Here is a 20,377-nt window from a genome sequence, read left to right as displayed (position 1 = left end):
CGCGTCCCGGGGTGCACGCGGCCCCCCCTCCCCGGTTGCTCTTCTCATGTGGGGGTCTTTCTCAAGTCCCATTTCTAACGTAGATTCGGTGGCGACTTTTCAGGGTGGGGTCGTGACAACGCACAGCAGGGACAGAGCCGCCATCACCCCCCCAACCCCCCCTCCCGCCTCCCCCGCCCACCACGTTCTTACTCTCTCCCACCTCCACCTCTGCGGCGGCAAAACTGCAGCAAGCGCAGAGCGCAGGCGCGGCTTCCGGGCGCGGGGCGGCGGGAGCTATTTATAGTAGGTGACGTCACCTTGAAATAGACCGTTAGGGTGGGCCCGCCCTTCTCACCCCCCCCCCCACTGCCGCGGGTCCCCACCGCCCAGCCGGGACTCTCCGACGCGCAGGCGTCGTCCACTCCGGTCCTCCCTCCCCCCTCCCCTCCCCGCGCCCTTCCCCGCCCCCACCCTCGCTCGCCAGTCCTCCCTGCGCGGCATCCTCGGAGCCACTGCGCGCCGGGCGAGCTAGCGAGAAAGGCGCGAGCGGCGCTGCCTGCAGCTGCGGCCAGCCTGCGAGCCAGTGCGCGTGCGCGGCCTGCCTCCGCGGAGCCCCGGGAGCGATCGCGAGCCGGGATCGCGAGCCGGGATCGGGATCGCAGCGGTGCCGAGCGCCCGGGGAGGCTGAGCGCACGACGACATGGGGGACCGAGAGCAGCTGCTGCAGCGGGCGCGGCTGGCCGAGCAGGCGGAGCGCTACGATGACATGGCCTCCGCCATGAAGGCGGTGAGAGAGAGAGGCTGCTTCGGAACGAGCCCGGGCGGGTCGGGGGTGATGGGGAGCCCGGCAGGAGAGCTGAAAAGAAAAGATGGGGTGGCGGGGCGGCGTCCTCCAGCCCCGGGCCCGCGGCGACCCCGCGGGGCGCGCAGACCCGCGCTTCTTCCCGCGCCCCGCTGGGTCGCCCCGCCATTTCCTGAGGCCCGGATCCAGGGTGTGGGGCGGGGTCTCCGGGGGAGGCGGCACTTGGGGGGCTCGGGGGTCACGATGGCAATTCTGCAGGGAAGGGAGTGACCCCAGGGGAGGGAGGGTGGCCGCACCCCAGCTCCGGGGCTGGGGTGTGTGTGTGTGTGTACCCGGGAAAACACGAGGGAGCCACGTTCCTGCTTCTAGGTCGTTCTCCCCGACCCCGGGGTGGGGCGGGGTGGGGTTCACCCCTCACCTCGCCTTCCACCCTTCACCAACTTGTAATAAAGAACCGCCTGGTGGAGGGGTGCCCTGCCCCTCGCCTACTTTTCTCGACCTGAAACCTGTGTCATTCTCATCTCTTGCACCCTTGGTCTGGCTTTATGTGCAAAGACACCCCCCCTCCCTCCATTCCTGCAGTCTTGGCGTTAAGAGGGTGTGTGGGGGGGTCCTTCTCCCCGGGGGGGAAGCCCCAGGTTGGATGTCTGGATGTGTCTGCCTGGAGGTTACCAGGAGAGGTGACCCCGGGGCGGGCCAGTGCCTTTGCGTTCCCTAGCCCCTCCTAGATGGATTCCGCAGCTTGACTTCCGGTGGAGGAGTCGGGGAGCCCAGCCACACCCTAATAAAACATCAGGGAGCGCTAGACACCACCTGCATTTTCTAAGGCACCAAGCACATTTCAGAGACTTGGAGATCGGGGTTACCACCTCCCTCCCTGGCCAGCCATCATCTCTGCCTGTTATCTTAGGCTTTTTCTAAATGACTATTAACTTTTCTCTGTGTCAAGGTCACTGGTACATCTACAACCGCGGCTGTCATCATCATCCTGACACCTGGGAAGACCCCCTTCTCTCTCCCCCGGGACTCCACTGGAGACCTCCAGAAGATTTAGAAATTCTGGGGGAGGGAGGAAGGAATGGGGAAGGTGTTTATGTGATACATTGAAGTCTGCATTTTAATTTGTAGGCAATTTGTAACAAATCTGAATGTTGATCTAAAGGTAGCCATCTCTTAAAGGAAGGGGGGGGGGGGGAAAACCTGCCTGTAATCTTAGCTAGTCAGGAGGCTGAGATTTGAGAATTGAGGTTCGAAGCCAACTCGGACAGGAAAGTCTGAGAGACTCTTATCTCCAATTAACTACTAAGAAGCTGGAAATGGAGCTGAGGCTCATTTGGGTAGAACACTAGCCTAATTCAAGGACAGTGACCAGGGCCTGAGTTCAAGCTGTCAGACCAGCAAAATAAAACAGGCAAAACACCCCAAACCTGCAAACCAAATGATCCCTAATATTTTAGACTCACTTGAAAAATTCTTTTTAGAGGTTATGGTGTAAATAGTATATAGAAACAAAGTGGAAGCCCCTATTTAGATGATCTAAGTAAGAAAGATACTTATTTAGTTATCTTTCCTGCAGTTCTCTTGTTACATATCTAAATGACTGGCAACACTCAGGTCTATTTGGTGATTCATTGGTGATTCTGTTGTCAGCATTCTGGCGATTTTGGCGTGCAGATATGGGTTTACTTAAAGACTACTCATTTAAATCAGGAGTCAGTCTAGGTTTGGGGTCTGAACTTTTAAGAAATTCTGAGTTCTTTTTAAAAGACATGCATTTGGGATACTTTTTGTGAATTTTACAGAAACAAAACTGGCCCTAGTCACACAACAAGTCAGTTGTGTGAGTCTCTTTAGCCTAGTAATTGCATTCTGGGATTATGCAAGTTGAGGCGCCTCTGGACATTTTGGCCAGGACCTTGTTGACCCTGTGAGTGGAGCTTGAAAGCTGCAGTGTCCTGAGCCCTTTGGGGAATAAAGAAAGAAGGGATGGCTGGGTGCCAGTAGCTCAGGCCTATAATTCTAGCTACTCAGGAGGCTGAGATCTGAGGATCAAGGTTCAAAGGCATCCTTGGCAGGAAAGTCTTTTGAGGCTCTTATCTCTAATCAGCCAGCAAAAAGCCACAAATGAAGCCGTGGCTCAAGTAATAAATTGCCAGTCTTGAGCTAAAAAGCTAAGGGACAATTGCCCAGACCCTGAGTTTAAGTCCTCTCCTCATCAACAAAAAAAGAATAGGGCTTAATGAAAGGTGATTTGAGATTAAGGAAAATGTCTAGAAAATGCATGCTGGAACCATTAGAAACCTGACACAACTTGAGATGGGAAATGAAAGGATGGACTGATATTCTCCAAATTTAGTGTGAACTGAAATAAAAAAACTTTGTTTTTCAAAAACAAGTTTGAGAAAAATGCTTTCCCACAACTAGCTCCTTATGTCCACAGATTTTTCTGAGTTATTAAGGTAGCATGTTACAAACTAAAGAACCCTTCAGTATATTAGAAATTTATAATAATATCAAATGCTTGGGGAAACCATTCAGTATTTAATATTCAGTTTAAGTACTGTTTTTCATTAGAATTATGACAAACTTCTTAACTCATATTTAAAAAGATTTTTAAAAATCACTATGCCATGGGGCTGGAAAGGTAGCTCAGTGGTAGAGTGCTTGCTTGCAAGCCTGAGGCCCTGGGTTTGAACTCTGGGCCTGGGTGCTGTCCCTCAGCTCTTCAGCTCAAGGCTAGTGCTCTACCACTTGAGCCACAGCGCCACTTCCGGCTTTTTTCTTTTTGCTTATGTGGTGCTGAGGAATCAAACCCAGGGCCTCATGCATGCAAGGCAAGTACTCTACCACTGAGCCACCTTCCCAGCCCCTTATTTATTTTTTTATTGTGTTTCAGTGCTGGGAATCAAACCTGGGGCCTTGAACATTGCTATAAGCAAGTATTCTTATCAATGACCTGTGTGTGCTCCAGTCTCCTAAACAATATATTATCCAAGTTAATGGAATATATTTATTGATAAATGGAGAACAGTTTTTCACCCATAAATTAGTATCTAAATTGTTATTTTTCTTTTTTAGCATTAGTAGGGTTTTGAACTCTGAGTGTGAGCTTGCTAGGAAGGTACTTTACTACTTGAACCATGCCCTTAACCCTTGTTTTTTTTTTGGGTCCATCGTGGGGCCTGAACTCTGGGCCTGAGCGCTGTCCCTCAGCTCTTCAGCTCAAGACTAGCATTCTACCACTTGAGCCACAGCGCCACTTCTGGCTTTTTTCTTTTTGCTTATGTGGTGCTGAGGAATCGAACCCAGGGCCTCTGGCATGCAAGGCAAGCGCTCTACCACTGAGCCACCTTCTCAGCCCATCCCTTAACCCTTTTTATTGTAACTATTTCTACAGTAGGGCCTTGTTTTTGCCCTGGCTGACTTGGACTGTGGTTCTTCTGTTTATGCTTTCCTCATAACTGGGATGATAAATGCTTGCTGCCAGACCCAGACTGTTTGTTGAGATGGGGTCTCCCTGATTGTGAACTACTGTCCTCCAGATTTCTGCCTCTCAAGTAGCTGGTGTTATAGGCATGAGCCACTGCACTTAACCTAGATTAAATTGTGTGTGTGTGTGTGTGTGTGTGTTTGGTGCTGGGGATTGAACCTAGGTTCTTGAGTCTCTAGGCAAGCACTCCACCTCTGAGATTAAATTTTTAATGAATGTTAGGCAGGGCCATCCAAGCCTCATTTTGTTAATATCATAAACCTTAACTAGAACTTTTGGGATGTGAATGCTCTCCCTCTGGGCTTATATGGACTTTTTTTCAGGGCAGTGGAAAGGCAGGTAAGTGGACAGTAGTGAGGGTGGAGCAGGGCACCTGGGGGGGTGTGTGTGTGTGGGGTGATGTGATGTCATTATTCTGACCTTGGAACTTGGTTCTCTTGGCCTTGGCCCCTCTGAGGTACAGTATACTAGGATATTGATATTAAGGAGGAGTCCATTTTCAGCTGTATTAGCTTGTTTCCTTTATAATGTAAATGCTGTGCTATTATCTGCATGTAATAATTAGTGTTCTTTAATCTGTTAGTGTTACCTGGAGGACAGTATTGGTAAGCTTTAAGAAAAATGACAAGGGCTGGGAATGTAGCTTAGTGGTAGAGTGCTTGTCTAGCATGCATGAAGCCCTGGGTTTGATTCCTCAGTACTACATAAACAGAAAAAAAATGGAAGTGGCACTTTGGCTCAAGTGGTGGAGTGCTAGCCTTGAGCAAAAGAAGCTCAGGGACAGCACCCAGGCCCTGAGTTCAAGACCCATGACTGGCAAAAGAAAAGAAAAGAAAAATCACAAATATTCAAACACAATGATGTTGTTTCTGATTGTTTGAAAACTACTCTTTCCTGCCTCACACATAATTTGAAGAGGCAAGAAATGTTTTACATAGTTTGAAGAGCAAGGAGCTGGTGGCTGATGCCTGTAAGTCTAGCAATCTAGGAGGCTGAGCTCTGAAGATAATGGTTGAAGCCAGCCAGGACAGATAAATCTGAGAGATTCTTAGCTCTAGTTAATGATCAAAAAGCCAGAGATGGAGCTATGGCTCAAATGGTGAAAAAGCTGAGTCAGAACATAAGGCCCTGAGTTAAAGCCCCAGTACCAGCAGAGAGAATAAGAGAGAGAGACAGACAGACAGACACACAGAGAGATGTTTCTAGAGTTTAATAAAAGTATCATCGGGGGCTGAGAATGTGGCTTAGTGGTAGAGTACTTGGCTAGCATGCATGAGTCCCTGGGTTTAATTCCTCAGTACCACATAAACAAAAGGCCAGAAGTGGTGCTGTGGCTCAAGTAGAAGAGTGCTGGCCTTGAGCAAAAGCAGCTCAGGGACAATGCCCAAGTCCTGAGTTCAACATCCAGGACTAGCAAAAAAAAAAAAAAATATATATCATCAGGCTTTGATAGGCTAGTAGCTTACAGGGAACGTAATTGTGTGAAGAAACATTGTAGGAGATTTTTATCAAGTGATTTACATAATCTGTAACCTCTGATAAGTTACCCTCTGAGAAGGCTAAAATTTATAAAGTGGGATTAAACCGCCAGTATGTAGATAAGGGGCTTTGAAAAGGAAGGGGTTTCCAGTGGGTACTCAGGAATGGATAGAAATCAGTCTTGTCTTCAGCTGCCCTAAGTCACTCATATGAAGCATACGGTTATTTGGCAGGAGGTTATGAAATGTACAATTTAGGGTAATATGAGGTAACGGAGGACTTGAGAAGATTAAGTGCAGGAAACACAAATCCAAGAGGAAGAGCCCTTTGGCCCCAGCCACTGGCAGAGGCTCTTATTCCAACAGCTGTGGGAAAGGAATGGAACGCAGCAGGTGCTGGGTACAAGAGCGCCACTGAGTGGCCCAGGGAAAGACATGCACGTGGAAGACATTAAGGAGTGTGTGTGTGTGTGTGTGTGTGTATGGGTATGTGAGAGAGAGTAAACTGGGACTTGCACTCAGGGTTCTGTGCTCTAACTTGGATTTTTTTTTCCCCTTAAGGCTGGTGCTTTACCCCTTGAGACATGGCTCCATCCCTGGCTTTTTGATGGTTAACGGGAGCTAAGATTCTCACAAACCTTTCTGCCCTGGTTGGCTTTGTAACCTCAATCCTAGATCTCGGCCTCCTGAGCAGCTAGGATTATAAGCCTGAGCCAACTGCGTGGAGCTAAGGATGATTATGAGGTGTATCAAAACTGTGGTTAGCCTGAAATCTTAAAGTCTATTTGAAATACATAAAAACTAGGGAGCCCTCACCTGGTCATTTGAAATGTAATTACCTTTCTCGACTAAGGAAAGAATGGGGTCCTGGGTTGCTTTTTTTTTTTTGGTTTTTTTTTTTTTGGTTGGTATTGGGACTGAACTCTGGGCCTGGGTGCTGTCCCTCAGCTCTTCTGTGCAAGGCTAGCACCCTACCACTTGAGCCACAGCGCCACTTCTTTTTCTGCTTGTGGTGCTGAGGAATCGAACCCAGGGCCTCATGAATGCAAGGCAAGCACTCTACCACTGAGCCACCTTCCCAGCCCTGGGTTGCTTTTGTAATGGCTTGAGTTAAATGGTACTTCAGGGGTGATAGTGCAGCTCAGGGCTGTGTCTTCCTGAGTTCACTCAAGGTCTTTGGTTCAGTCTCCACTACATGAAAAAGAAAGCTACTTCAGGTGTCAGATGGCTTTACTTCCCGAAGTGGCAGCTGTTTCCTCCATCTGCATTTTGGTTCCACAGTCAGGAACCAAATTAATCGTTACCTTACAGAAACCCCAAATGGGTTCTCTTTATCTTTTGGGATTTTATATTAGTGGTAGACTTTATTATGACACTATCTGCTTTGGGACAGGGTATCCCCAAGGGCTTTCTATGTGACTTTCGACAAACTAATGGAATCGATCCCTTATTAGGCACCCAGAAAATGGTGGCTGTGGTTCTGTGTATACAATCTCATTGATTGATTGCACCTGTTCTGGGGCTTGAACTCAGAGCCTGGACATTGACTCTTGGCATTTTCACTCAAGGCTTGTGCTCTACCACTTGAGCCACAGCTCCACTTTTGGGTTATTGGTTAATTGAAGATAAGAGTGTCACAGGCTTTCCTGCCTGGACTGGCTTTGAACCACGATCCTCAGAGCTCAGCCCTTCTGAGTAGCTAGGATTACAGGCCTAGCTATTTTCATACAATTTTCATACAGTTGATGGAAGCTATCTGCCAAGTTTATTAAAAGCAGAATCTACCAGTTATATCAGTTATATTAGACTAACATAAGAGTAAAACTCACAGATCTGGATCTTGCTTGTTCTCTTGAAGGAAGGCCAGGAATATTTTTTAGCTGAGGTTAAATGTTGATTGAATTTGCATCGCTATTAAGAATTAAGTTGCAAACCTCTAGACTCCAAAATTTCAGTCTCCAGACCCTAGGAGGGGAACCACCTAGGGTCCTTGTGGACGCAGCCCCATCTAAAACCAGCATTTGGAGATCTCCCTCTACTGGCATTCTCTTCTACAGTGGTGGGTGTCAGCCCTTGCCAGGATTAGAACCTGCCACAGCCTCTGAAACTGCCAATCGTGGTGCAACATTCGGGTGTGATCGTGTTTAAAACACCTGCCAGTCCCTGTGAAAACGCTCCTAGATATCAAAGGCAAGGCAGATGTACCCATGGTATACTGCAGGGAGTGACCTGGTCTTCTGCAGCAGTGACTTGACAAAGCTCCCCCTCCCTGCCATAGAAGCATTCTGCTGTAGAAGCTTCAGGATTTTAGTATATAGTTGTATTCTTCTAATGGTCAGAATTGCTTCCTGTAACAAACATGCATCAGAAGAAAGCCAATGGGCCGCCTGTGGGCGTGGCCACCTGGAGGGCAGGGACAGTGGCTGTGTAGGGTGTTTGGCTCCAGGAGGTGGAGGGCTGTTTAGAATACATGATACTATGCCTCATTGACAGGACAGCCGGGTGGCAACTCAAGTGCATTTTGTCTGTACGGTATTACTTGCGATGTTGGATGTCTCCCAGATGAAGAATTCCATTTTCCTAAATAGTCACTGTTCTATTTTTGGCAATGAATTTTTTTCTATTCACAACACATAGTGTATTGCCTTATGAGTAGTGGGAGGAGGCCCCTAGGGAATTTTGAGTAAGCGAATGGTGTCATAAGAAGATAAATGAATGAGCACCAGGCTGAGTTCTTTGTGGCTTTTTGTAATGCTGGGGCGTCCCAGAGCAAAGGAAATGGGTGGTAGCCAGTCCCCTAGGATTGAGAGTTGGTATTGTCTAGGTGGCAAAGACATTGATTAAATAGCTAGCAGTGAATCTATTTCTTTTCTTTTTTTTTTTTTTTTTTTTTTTTTGGCAGTTGTAGGGCTTGAACTCTGGGCCTGGGCACTATCCCTCAGCTCTTCAGCTCAAGGTGAGCACTCTACCACTTGAACCACAGCACCACTTCCAGTTTTCTGGTGGCTAATTGGAGATAAGAGTCTCACAAACTTTCCTGCCTAGGCTGGCTTTGAACCGAGATCTTCAGATCTCAGGCTCCTGAGTAAGTAGGATCACAGGTCTGAGCCATCAGTGCCTGGCTTTGTGAATCTGGTTCTTAAATGGAGACAGGGACCTTTCTAAATGGCTTGTGTCAGTCTACTTAAGGTTTTCAGGAAAGAAGTAGGGAGGATTAAATGAGATGGGAATATAGGTACAGATGGTTTATGCCTGTAATCCTAGCCACTCAGCCGGCTGAGATCTGAGAATCCTGCCTCAAAGCCAGGGAAGTTTGTGAGGCTTATCTCCAACCAACTAGCCAAAAGTCTGGAGTGGAGGTGTGGCTCAAGTGGTAGAGCACCAGCTGTCATCCAGTAGAGCTAAGCAATAACATGATGCTCTTGAGTTCAAACCCCATACCAGCACCAATAAAAGAAAGAAGACTAGCTGCAAATCTTTTTAAATGAGTCATCTAAAAAATTTTTTTCTTTTTGGTGGGGGGGACTTAGTTTTCTTTAGTTACTTGATCAAATAACCACATACCATAAGTTTCCTTTTCTTAACTGAATTCTGGTTGAGGAGTATTATGAACGCTATATCTGAATGTCCCCAGTTATTTCCTAGTTAGGCTGTGGTTTAGCTACGTTAGTCACTCTCAGCTGACGCTGATGGTGATTCATGCAGACAGGCAGGCAGCCAGATGATTGTTACATAAACACCAATACTCCTGGTCAATGATTTTCCCTGTGAAGGTGCCATCCTCAAGACTGCCCAGCAACCCTTTTTGACAGTTTATTCAGAGGAAGAAAGAATATGATTACATGAATTCCCAAGGCCCACATACATCATGTCTCAGCACCACACCTTTTTTTTGTGTGTGTGTGCCAGTACTAGACTTGAACTTGAACTCAGAGTCTAAGGCACTGTCCCTTAGCTTATTCTGCTTAAGGCTACTACTCTACCACTTGAGATCCACTTCCACCTTTTTGGTGGTTAACTGGAGATAAGACTCTCATGGACTTTGCGACCTGGGCTAGCTTTAAACCCTCAGGCCCCTGAATGGCAAGGATTATAAGTGTGAGCCGCTGGTGTCCAGTTTTTTAAAGAGACATGGATTGTCTCTATGGACTAGGCTGCCCTTGAACCCTATTATTTGCCTTCTTCAGCCTCCCGGGGAGCTGGGATTTGCAGGCATGGGCCACTGGCTGGCTGCTGCTGTTTGTTTCTTTGTTTTTCAGTGCTAGTACTAGAGCTTGACCTCAAGGCCTCTTGCTCTTGCTTAGCTTTTTCTCTCAAGGCTAGTACTCTGCCACTTGAGCCACACTTCCACTTTAGGTTTTTTGATGGTTAATTGGAGATAAGTGTCTCTTGAGTTTGTCTTCCTGGGCTGGCTTTGAACTAGGATCCTCAAATCTCAGGCTCTTGAATAGCTGGGGTTACTGATGTGAGATACTGGTGTCTAGCCTTCTGTAACTTTTTTTTTCCGGCTGGTCATGGGCTTGAACTCAGGGACTGGGTGCTGTCTCTAAGATTTTTTTTTTTGTTGTTGGTCATGGAGCTTGAACGCGGCCTGGGCATTGTCCCTTAGCTCTTCAGCTCAAGGTGAGCGCTCTACCATTTGAGGCACAGCGCCACTTCCAGTTTTCTGGTGTTTTATTGGAGTCTCATGGACTTTTCCTGCGTGGGCTGGCTTTGAACCGAGATCCTCAGATCTCGGCGTCCTGAGTAGCTAGGATGCAGAAGTGAGCCACTGGGGCCTGGCTTCTTTGACTTCTTTTTTGTCCCCACCCTCTTTGACTTTTGATGCCCCCAAAAGTTACATAGTTTGCAGTTACACAGATAGATCAGACTAAACTTCCTGATGTCTTAGGTTTTGGTAATTACATTGCCCCATTGACAAGCAGTGTCGATGATTATGCTTCAGATATTAATTTGCTTTGTTTTGATTTTTGTATGCTAGAAAATTACCTTAGTGTAGCTTCATAACAGTCCATCGGAAGCAGTTTTATTAGTCACAGGGTAGAGGATGCTATGACTTCCATATGAATAGCATTTGTGTTTTAAAGTCAGATGCCTTAGCCAGATTTAATTATTGCAAGAACAAAAGTGTTCTTCCAATTTTTTTTTTTTTTTTTTTTTTGCCTATGTTTTATTGAAACATGGGCTGGGAATGTGGCCTAGTGGTAGAATGCTTGCCCAACATGCATGAAGCTCTGGGTTTGATTCCTCAGTGCCACATACACAGAAAAAGCTGGAAGTGGCGCTGTGGCTTAAGTGGTAGAGTGCTCGCCTTGAGCTGAAGAGTCAGAGACAGCGCCCAGGCCCAGATGATCGACAAAAAAAAAAGAAAAGAAAAGAAAAGTGAGTCATTCTGCAGCATTCCAGGCATTCAGAGGTGTGTCACAGGAATTTTGTTTTAGAAGAGTTGCTTCTTTAAAGACTAAATGATTGCCAGGCATTGATGTCTCATGTTAGTAAACCTAACTATTCAGGAAAGCTGAGATCAGGAGACCACCCTTCAAAGCCAGACAGGCAGAGAAGTCTGCCAGACTCTGTCTCTTAAGTCACAAGAAAAAAAAAAAGAAAACAGCAAAACGATGACTGGAGGGATTGCTCATATTGGTGGAGCACCAGCCCAGTAAGCTAGCTGAGCAAGTGGGATTGCCCTAGAACACCAAAAAAAGATAAAAAAAAAAAAAAAAAAAAGGGTGGGGAGGGTGGGGAAGGGTGCTGGGAATGTGGCTTAGTCTTACCAAGCATGCTCGAAGCCCTGGGTTTGATTCCTTAGTACCACATAAACAGAAAAAGCCTTCAGTAAAAAGAAGCTGAGGGACAGTGTCTAGACTCTTGAGTTCAAGCCCCAGGACTGTCAAAAAAGAAAAAAGAAACAAAATTTAAAAAGCCCCTAAATTATTGAATAACGATATCTGCAAAGTCTCTCTGTATTCTCACTAAACAAATGTGAGTGTCTATTTAAAAGGCACTTCCTTTAGGAAAACTGAAGATGGATGCTATGGGGGAGGGGGTCTCGCAGGTCTCTGACTGGATTTGAAGGGACTGTGGACTTTGAGCTCTGGGAGAAAATTGCCCCAGGTGGGGGCAGGTCTGGGGGGTGTATGTGAGGAGATCCGAGGACCTGGCATGGAGCGGTCTCTTCGGGAATGGTGGGCAGCTTGTAGCCAAAAACCACATGGAAGAGTGATGTGGGGTTTGCTGATAGACATAATCTGGGGTTGGGGATTTGTGGTAGAACCAGAGAGCTGGGGAAAGGAAATGAGGAAATTAGAAGGTAGAGCTGATATTTTGTTGGGGATTTGGGGTTACAGAGTACTCAGTCAATTGCTTGTCTTACCTTGTGAGAACTAGCCCAAGTGTCCTAATTTTTACATATAACCACGTGACACATTCCCATTCCGCAAATAAGCCATTATTATTTAACATTTCTGATTCTCGTGCTCAGTCTTCTCTAGCCACGGACACGTGTCTGTTTGAATGGTGCTGTTGGTAGCCCTCCATTGACTTGGGTTTCTCCCATCCATTGGGGGAGGTTTGTCCATAGGTTTCATTTACCTTTTATCAGAGCTGGATGCTGGTGGCTCATGCCTGTAATCCTAGCTGTCCTCCAGGAGGCTGAGATCTGAGAATCACGGTTCAAAGCCAGCCTGGACAGCAAAGTCTATGGATTTTTATCTCCAATTAACCACTAGAAAATGGAAGTGGCACTATAGCTCAAAGTGGTAGAATAGTAGCCTTAAGGGAAAAGGAGCTCAGGGACAGTGCCCACACCCTGAGATCAAGCCCCATGGAGACCAAAACAAAACCAGAAAAACTCCTTATATTAAGAAATTTCCTTAGTTGTGAAGCTTTTGAGAGGGAATATGAAATGCCCTCAGGTACTTCAGTCAAGCTAGTGACATTGCTGGCCGCAGATTGGAGGGAGTTTCTCTAGAGTTTCCTAGGGATGTTGAACAAAATACTACAAATGGGATAGCTGAAGACAATATAAAGGAGGCTGAGTACTTGTGGCTCACACCTGTAAACCTAGCCACTCAGGAGGCTGACACCTGAGGATTGTGGTTCAAAGCCGTATTCCAGGCAAGAAAGTCTGTGAGATTCTTGTAAAGTGGAATTGTGGCTCATGTGGTTGACTGATTGCCTTGAGCGAAAAAGTTCTGAGATAGTGCCCAGGCCCTGAGTTCAAGCACCAGAAACACACACACACACACACACACAAAGTTCTGAGATAGTGCCCAGGCCCTGAGTTCAAGCACCAGAAACAAACAACACACACACACACACACACACACACACACACACACACACACACACACACACACACACACACACACACACACACACACACACACACACACACACACACACACACACACACACACACACACACACACACACACACACACACACACACACACACACACACACACACACACACACACACACACACACACACACACACACACACACCCAGAAAGGTATTCTCTAGTTCTGGAGGTTAGAACTCTGAAACCTAGGTGTTAACTCTCTGACAACCCTATGGAAGAGGTCTTTCTCACCTCTCAGCTTCTGGTGGCGTCTAACAACCCCTGTGCTTTTAGAGGTGCATCACTGCGGTCTCTGCCTCCAAAGTCCCATGGCGTCCTGTGCTTTCCCATTCTTATTTTTTTTTAGTATTGAGTTTTTATTAGTGATTCTAAATATATGTGTTTAATAAAACTGTGGTAAGTGAACTTAACATCTGTCCAGAAAAGATTATATACTATACAAACTATTCAAGTCATACAAAACCATTTTTCAGCACGCTTCTTCCCCTGAGGTGGTTCATATTGAGCAAGCTTTGCTTTCATTTTTTAATTTTCTACAGTAGCTTCATATTTTTTCTTTCATTTCTGCCAATTCTAGGTGAAGCAGCTCTATTTCTGTTTAGGAGCTGGTTGGCAGCTCCTAAGTGATGCTTTAAAAAATCCAAAGCAGGGCTGGGAAGGTGGCTCAGTGGTAGAGCGCTTGCCTTGCATGCATGAGGCCCTGGGTTCGATTCCTCAGCACCACATAAGCAAAAAGAAAAAAGCCGGAAGTGGTGCTCTGGCTCAAGTGGTAGAGCGCTAGCCTTGAGCTGAAGAGCTGAGGGACAGTGCCCAGGCCCAGAGTTCAGGTCCCACGACCGGATCAAAAAAATAATAATAATAAAATAAAAAAAAATCTAAAGCACTATTAGGTTTCTCTGGTTCTTCATATAAGGCTACCAACACCTTGGTCAGGGTGTCTAGCACCCCCGACTTCCCCAAGTATCTCTGGAACTGCTCATGCTTTGAGTTGGCGGCTTTGTAATGGACCGTAGTAACAGCGGAGTCGCTGGTGTGGAGCCTCCGGCTGGCGGGCTCACTCTTCTTATAAGAACACCAGTAATTGGACTTGATTTCATCTTAATTATATCTGGGAAGTGCCTACTTCCAGATCAGGGCGCATTGGTAAGGATCAAAGGCTAGGACTTCAACAGAACTTTTTTTTTGGGGTCCGGTAGTGGGGCCTGAACTCTGGGCCTGGGCGCTGTCCCTCAGCTCTTCAGCTTAAGGCTAGAGCTCTACCACTTGAGCCACAGGGCCACTTCAGCTTTTTTCTTTTTGCTTATGTGGTGCTGAGGAATCGAACCCAGGGCCTCAGGCATGCAAGGCAAGTGCTCTACCACTGAGCCACCTTCCCAGCCCAACAGAACTTTTTTGGGGGGATGGGGCACAGTTCAACCTACAACAAAATCCCTTAACTATTTTTTTAAATTTCTTTTTATTGTAAAGGTGGTGTACAGAGGGGTTACAGTTACATAAGTAAGGAAATGAGTACAACTTCTTGTCAAACATTGTTACCTCCTCTCCATTTTCAACTGCTATCCTGACTTCCCCCCACCCAGGTTGCAAAGTTCATTTCCAACATATGTCTTGTGAGTATTGCTGTTGCATTGGTTCACCCTTTGTCCTTTGTCTCACCATTTCTGTGATTTCCTCTTCCCACCCCCAAATCAGATAAACTTATGTACAATACAAAGGGTACTGAAATTAAAAACAGTGGTAACAGGGGGTAAACCAAAGGAAAAATAAAAATGAAAGAAAAAAATAACTGCAAACAGTAAACTAAGAAAAAAAAAACCTAGGCCTCCTGTTTCCATATCTTGTAGGTCATATGTACATAGCTATTGAGCTCTTGTGATCCTCTGCTAGGATTGTCCTAGACATATACTAATAATTACATATGAAGGAAACAAGGCAGCCTATGTTTGTTTTGGTCTGGTTTACATCACTTACTATGCTTTTTTTCTAAGACTGCATTTCCTTACGTATGGGCCATGTCATTCTTTCTATATCTTGGGAATGGTAAACAATGTTGCACTGAACATGGTTGTGCTGGTAGCTTTAGTGTGGCTTTGTGGTCTATTTAAATGCCCAGGAGTGGGATTCCTGGGTCATAGGGAAGCTCTATGTTTACTCTTTTGAGAAACCTCCATACTGCTTTCCAGAGTGGTTGAACAAGTTCACATTACTACCAGCAATGTAGTAATGTTCCCTTTTGGCCACATCCCCTCTGGTATATGTTATTTATTTATTTTTTTTTTTGGTCAGTTGTGGGGCTAGGCACTGTCCCTGAGCTCTTCAGCTTAAGGCGAGTGTGCTCTACCACTTGAGCCACAGTGCCACTACTGGTTTTCTGGTGGTTAGTTGGAGATGAGTCTTATGGACTTTCCTTGCCTGGGCTGGCTTTGAACTGTGACCCTCAAATCTAAGCCTCCTGAGTAGCTAGGATTACAGATGTGAGCCACTGGTGCCCAGCTATTAGTTTTTTTTGGCAATGGCTATTCTAAGTGGGGTGAAGTAGAATTTCAAGGTTGTTTTGAAAACCCCTTAACTATTTTTTTTTTTTTTTGTCGGTCATGGGGCTTGAACTCTGGGCCTGGGCGCTGTCCCTCAGCTCTTCAGTTCAAGGCGAGCGCTCTACCACTTGAGCTACAGTGCCACTTCCGGTTTTCCGGTGGTTTATCGGAGATAAGAGTCTCAGGGTCTCTCCTGCCCGGGCTGGCTTTGAACCGCGATCCTCAGATCTCAGCCTCCTGAGTAGCTAGGATTACAGGCGTGAGCCACCAGCGCCCGGCAAACCCCTTAACTATTAATAGCTAGTTCAATTTGAACTGGCATGGAAAACTAAGGGAAGTCAGCACTGGTGAAATCGAACTCTTCCATTTAAAAGAATTAGGAATTCCATACTCCAGTTTAGTTCCTGTCAGGTAGAGCAGAAAAAAGATGCTGCCAGGTAGCTTTGCTTCCTTTGCAGAGGCTGTTGGTATTTATCAATGCCTTGTTTCTTTCTGGTGAGGGAGGGCAAGGAGCATTGTGGGGAAGGTGGGATACAGGTTGGAGGTTTTTTTTTTTTTTTTTTTTTTTTTTGGCGGTTGTGGGGCTTGAACTCTGGGCCTAGGTGCTGTCCCTCAGCTCTTCAGCTCAAGGCGAGCGCTCTACCACTTGAGCTACAGCGCCACTTCTGGTTTTCTGGTGGTTTATTGGAGATAGGAGTCTCATGGTCTCTCCTGCCCGGGCTGGCTTTGAACCGCGATCCTCAGATCTCAGCCTCCTGAGTAGCTAGGATTACAGGCGTGAGCCACCGGCGCCCGGCTCAGGTTGGAGGTTTTCCTTAATATGTACCACCACCTATATAGTCATTCCGTGATTATCTATTCCTCTTCCAACATGAAAGGAACATCTTACAAAAGATTCAAATTAGAAATTTCTCAAGGTCCTATCACTTTCTAGTTCCAGACTACAAGCCTCCCTTCAGATAGGACCTATGGCTATATTTTTTTGAGTGTTTGCTAGTACTGGGGCTTGAACTTAGGGCTTCACACTCTGGCTTAGCTTTTTTCATTTAAGGCTGACACTCTTATCACTTGAGCTCCAGCTTCATTTTCAGCTTTTTGCTAGTTAATTGTAGATAAGAAGCTCATAGACTTTCCCTTTTGGCCTGGCTTCCAACCTCCATCCTCAGATCTTTGCCTCCTGAGTTGTTGGGACTACAGGTGTGAGCCACCTGCTTGTTCCTGGTTCTAACTGGTTTTATCTCCAAGAGGTTTTTATTCTTCATTATGGCTTGTCCAGACTCTTATTCTTGAGGAAGATCATCGATTGTGCTGGAGGGTTTGTACTATTTCCAGATTCGGCTCTCAGTGTTTCTATCTCTTTGGGGTTTGCAGGTCACTGAGCTGAATGAACCTCTCTCCAATGAAGATCGAAATCTCCTCTCAGTGGCCTACAAGAATGTGGTTGGTGCTAGGCGATCTTCTTGGAGGGTCATTAGCAGCATTGAGCAGAAGACCATGGCTGATGGAAATGAAAAGAAATTGGAGAAAGTGAAGGCATACCGGGAGAAGATTGAGAAGGAGCTGGAGACAGTTTGCAATGATGTTCTCGCTCTGCTCGACAAGTTCCTCATCAAGAACTGCAACGATTTCCAGTATGAGAGCAAGGTGTTTTACCTGAAAATGAAGGGTGATTACTACCGCTACCTGGCTGAGGTGGCTTCCGGGGAGAAGAAAAACAGTGTGGTTGAAGCTTCAGAAGCAGCTTACAAGGAAGCCTTCGAGATCAGCAAAGCGCATATGCAACCTACGCACCCCATCCGGCTGGGCCTGGCCCTCAACTTCTCTGTCTTCTACTATGAGATCCAGAATGCACCTGAGCAGGCCTGCCTCTTAGCCAAACAAGCCTTTGATGATGCCATAGCTGAGCTGGACACATTAAATGAGGATTCCTATAAGGACTCCACGCTCATCATGCAGCTACTGCGAGACAACCTGACCCTCTGGACAAGCGATCAGCAGGATGAAGAAGCAGGAGAAGGCAACTGAAGAGCCTTCTGGTCCCTTCCCTAGCCCTTCCTTCCCCCCACCAGCCTATCATCACCAATCCTTCTTTACCACCATCACAAAATAATCTAGTGCTAAACCTATCTGTATTGGAGCACAGCTACTCAGATCTGCTCTCCTGTCCCTTGGGAAGCAGCTTCAGATAAACCTTGGGCATTGCTGGACTGATGATTGCCTTGAGCCCACAGGAGCTCCCTTTTTTGAATTGTGCAGAAGCATGTGTTTTGAAGGAGGCATTTCCCATGCCTGTTGATGGATGGCAAAAGCAGGCAGAAGTAATCAAGTTTTGAGAGGAGAATTAGCCAACCCAGGAGATGGTTAATAGTTGAAAACAAGCTGATAGTGTTTGGTTAGACATCTTGTGCATGCAAAAATGAATTCAACCCTCCCGCGTCTTTCTTCAGCTAATGGAAAACTGTTAAGGGAAGCTGATCCAGAGAGATAATGTGCTCCTATCCATCAGCTTTATAATAAACTGTTTAATGTGAGGTTTCAGTAGCGCCTTGTTTTGCCTCTTTAAATTATGAAATGCACAAACCCTTCTTTTCAATGCAATGCATCTAAAGTTTTGATATGTGTAACTCTTTTTTTTTTTTGTTTGCGATTGTTTAAGAATCATGGATTTATTTTTTGTAACTCTTTGGCTATTGTCCCTGTGTATCCTGAGCGCATCATGCGTGTCAGCCCATGTCAATCAAGATGGGTGATTATGAAATGCCAGACTTCTCAAATAAATGTTTTGGAATTCCAAGGGTAAATAAATGCTGCTTTGGGGATATCTTTGTGTCTTGCCTCGGGTTTTTTCTTTTCCCACGGGCTGTGTTGTTATTGCTTTATTTTGGGTGCCATTAATCAGGGCTTCATGCTTTCACTTAGGTTTTTCACTCAAGGATGGTGCTCTACCACTTGAGCCACAGCTCTACTTCTGGCTTTTTTTTTTTTAATGTGCTAGTCCTGGGGCTTGAGTTTAGGGCCTGGGCATTGTCCCTGATCTTTTTTTGCTCAAGGCCAGTGTTCTACTTGAGCCACAGCTCTACTTCTGGCTAGGGGTTATAGGCATGAACCACTGGTGCCCAGCTACTCCTGGCTTTTTGCTTGTTAATTGGAGGTATGTCTTATATACTTTTCTGCTGGAGCTGACTTTGAACTGCGATCCTTCAATCTCGACACCTCTTTCTTCCTCTCCAGAGTAGCTGGGATTATAGGTAGCCTGGCTTCTCTTCCTATTGAGCTGCGAGGTAACTTGGGTCAGTCTTTGTTCTTACTATTCTAAGTTCTGTATCTCTTCACCTCTGTTGGCCTCTGTGGTACTTCCAAAATACTGGGTGAACTAAAGATGGAAGGAATCCATTGTCAAGTTCATGTTCAAAGTGTACCATTGTCCCTGCCATTCTGGAGTACAGAAACTGTCCCATGAAGGGAAAGGACATTACTAACTTTTGTGGGCTATTCACTCTAAATGAGACTTTACATATATTAAAAAAATTGTTTAGTGGAGGTTTGGCTCAAATAGAGCAGCAGCCTTGAATGAAAAAACCAAGTGAGAGTGTGAGGCTCTGAGTTCAAGCTGAGCAGCACTGGCATACACACCACAAAAAGTTTTAGTGTAGGGGCTGGGAAGGTGGCTCAGTGGTAGAGTGCTTGCCTTGCATGCTCGAGGCCCTGGGTTCGATTCCTCAGCACCACATAAGCAAAAAGAAAAAAGCCGGAAGTGGCACTGTGGCTCAAGTGGTAGAGTGCTAGCCTTGAGCTGAAGAGCTGAGGGACAGTGCCCAGGCCCAGAGTTCAGGCCCCACGACCGGGCCCCCCAAAAAAGTTTTAGTCTATTTGTTAAATAGGGAGACGGAATTCATTGCTACATTTCTACTTGTTTACAATATGTCCCAATCAATATCACCCCTTCTATTATTTTTTTGGGGGGGTCCGGTTGTGGCGCCTGAACTCTGGGCCTGGGTGCTGTCCCTCAGCTCTTCAGCTCAAGGCTAGCGCTCTACCACTTGAGACACAGTGCCACTTCCGGCTTTTTTCTTTTTGCTTATGTGGTGCTGAGGAATCGAACCCAGGGCCTCATGCATGCAAGGCAAGCACTCTACTGCTGAGCCACCTTCCCAGCCCCCCCTTCTATTATTTTTATCCCATAACAATTTTCACAGGTTTCATTGTTCTTTTTACTTAATTATTTTTGTGCCAGTATTGGGGTTTGAACTCAGGGCTTGGGTATTGTCCATTTAGCTTGTTTGTTCAAGGCTGGTGCTCTACCACTTGAGCCACATCCCTACTTCTGACCTTTTGGTGGTTAATTGGAGATGAGTCTCAGACTTTCCTCCCTGGGCTGGCTTTGAACCTCAATCCTCTCAACCCTCAGATCCCAGTCTCCTGAGTAGCCAGGATTACAGGCATGAGCCATTAGCAACCTGGCCATTATTCTCTTTTTCATAGTTGAAATTTTTTTTTTAATTTTTTTATTGTAATAAAAGAGATGTGCAGAGGGATAACAGAAAATTCAGGTGATGAGTATATTTAGTTGGAAATCATTTTTATTTTTGTCCGTCATGGTGTTGGAACTCGGGGCCTAGGCACTGCCCCTCAGCTTTTTCCACTCTACCACTTTGAGACACAGCTCCATTTTGGCTTTTTGGAGGTTCATTGGAGAGAAGAGTTGCAGATTTTCCTACCTGGGCTGA

At 46.2% G+C, this 20,377-nt stretch overlaps 1 protein-coding gene across 1 annotated transcript; it reads left to right on the top strand.

Annotated features, from left to right (window-relative positions):
* The first annotated feature begins 493 nt into the window (after positions 1 to 493).
* Ywhah (tyrosine 3-monooxygenase/tryptophan 5-monooxygenase activation protein eta) lies at positions 494 to 18,471 on the top strand. The gene is made up of 2 exons (XM_069994464.1): positions 494 to 769; positions 17,022 to 18,471. The coding sequence occupies exons 1-2, from the start codon at positions 683 to 685 to the stop codon at positions 17,673 to 17,675; spliced, it is 741 nt and encodes a 246-aa protein (XP_069850565.1). The 5' UTR covers positions 494 to 682; the 3' UTR covers positions 17,676 to 18,471.
* Positions 18,472 to 20,377: the final 1,906 nt, after the last annotated feature.

This window comes from Dipodomys merriami, unplaced genomic scaffold (assembly GCF_024711535.1).
Source record: "Dipodomys merriami isolate MVZ:Mamm:240054 unplaced genomic scaffold, mDipMer1.0.p SCAF_45, whole genome shotgun sequence".
Classification (NCBI taxonomy): Eukaryota; Metazoa; Chordata; class Mammalia; order Rodentia; family Heteromyidae; genus Dipodomys; species Dipodomys merriami.
The sequence above is the reverse complement of the archived record's forward strand: the minus strand, read 5'-3'. Positions and strand labels throughout refer to the sequence as shown.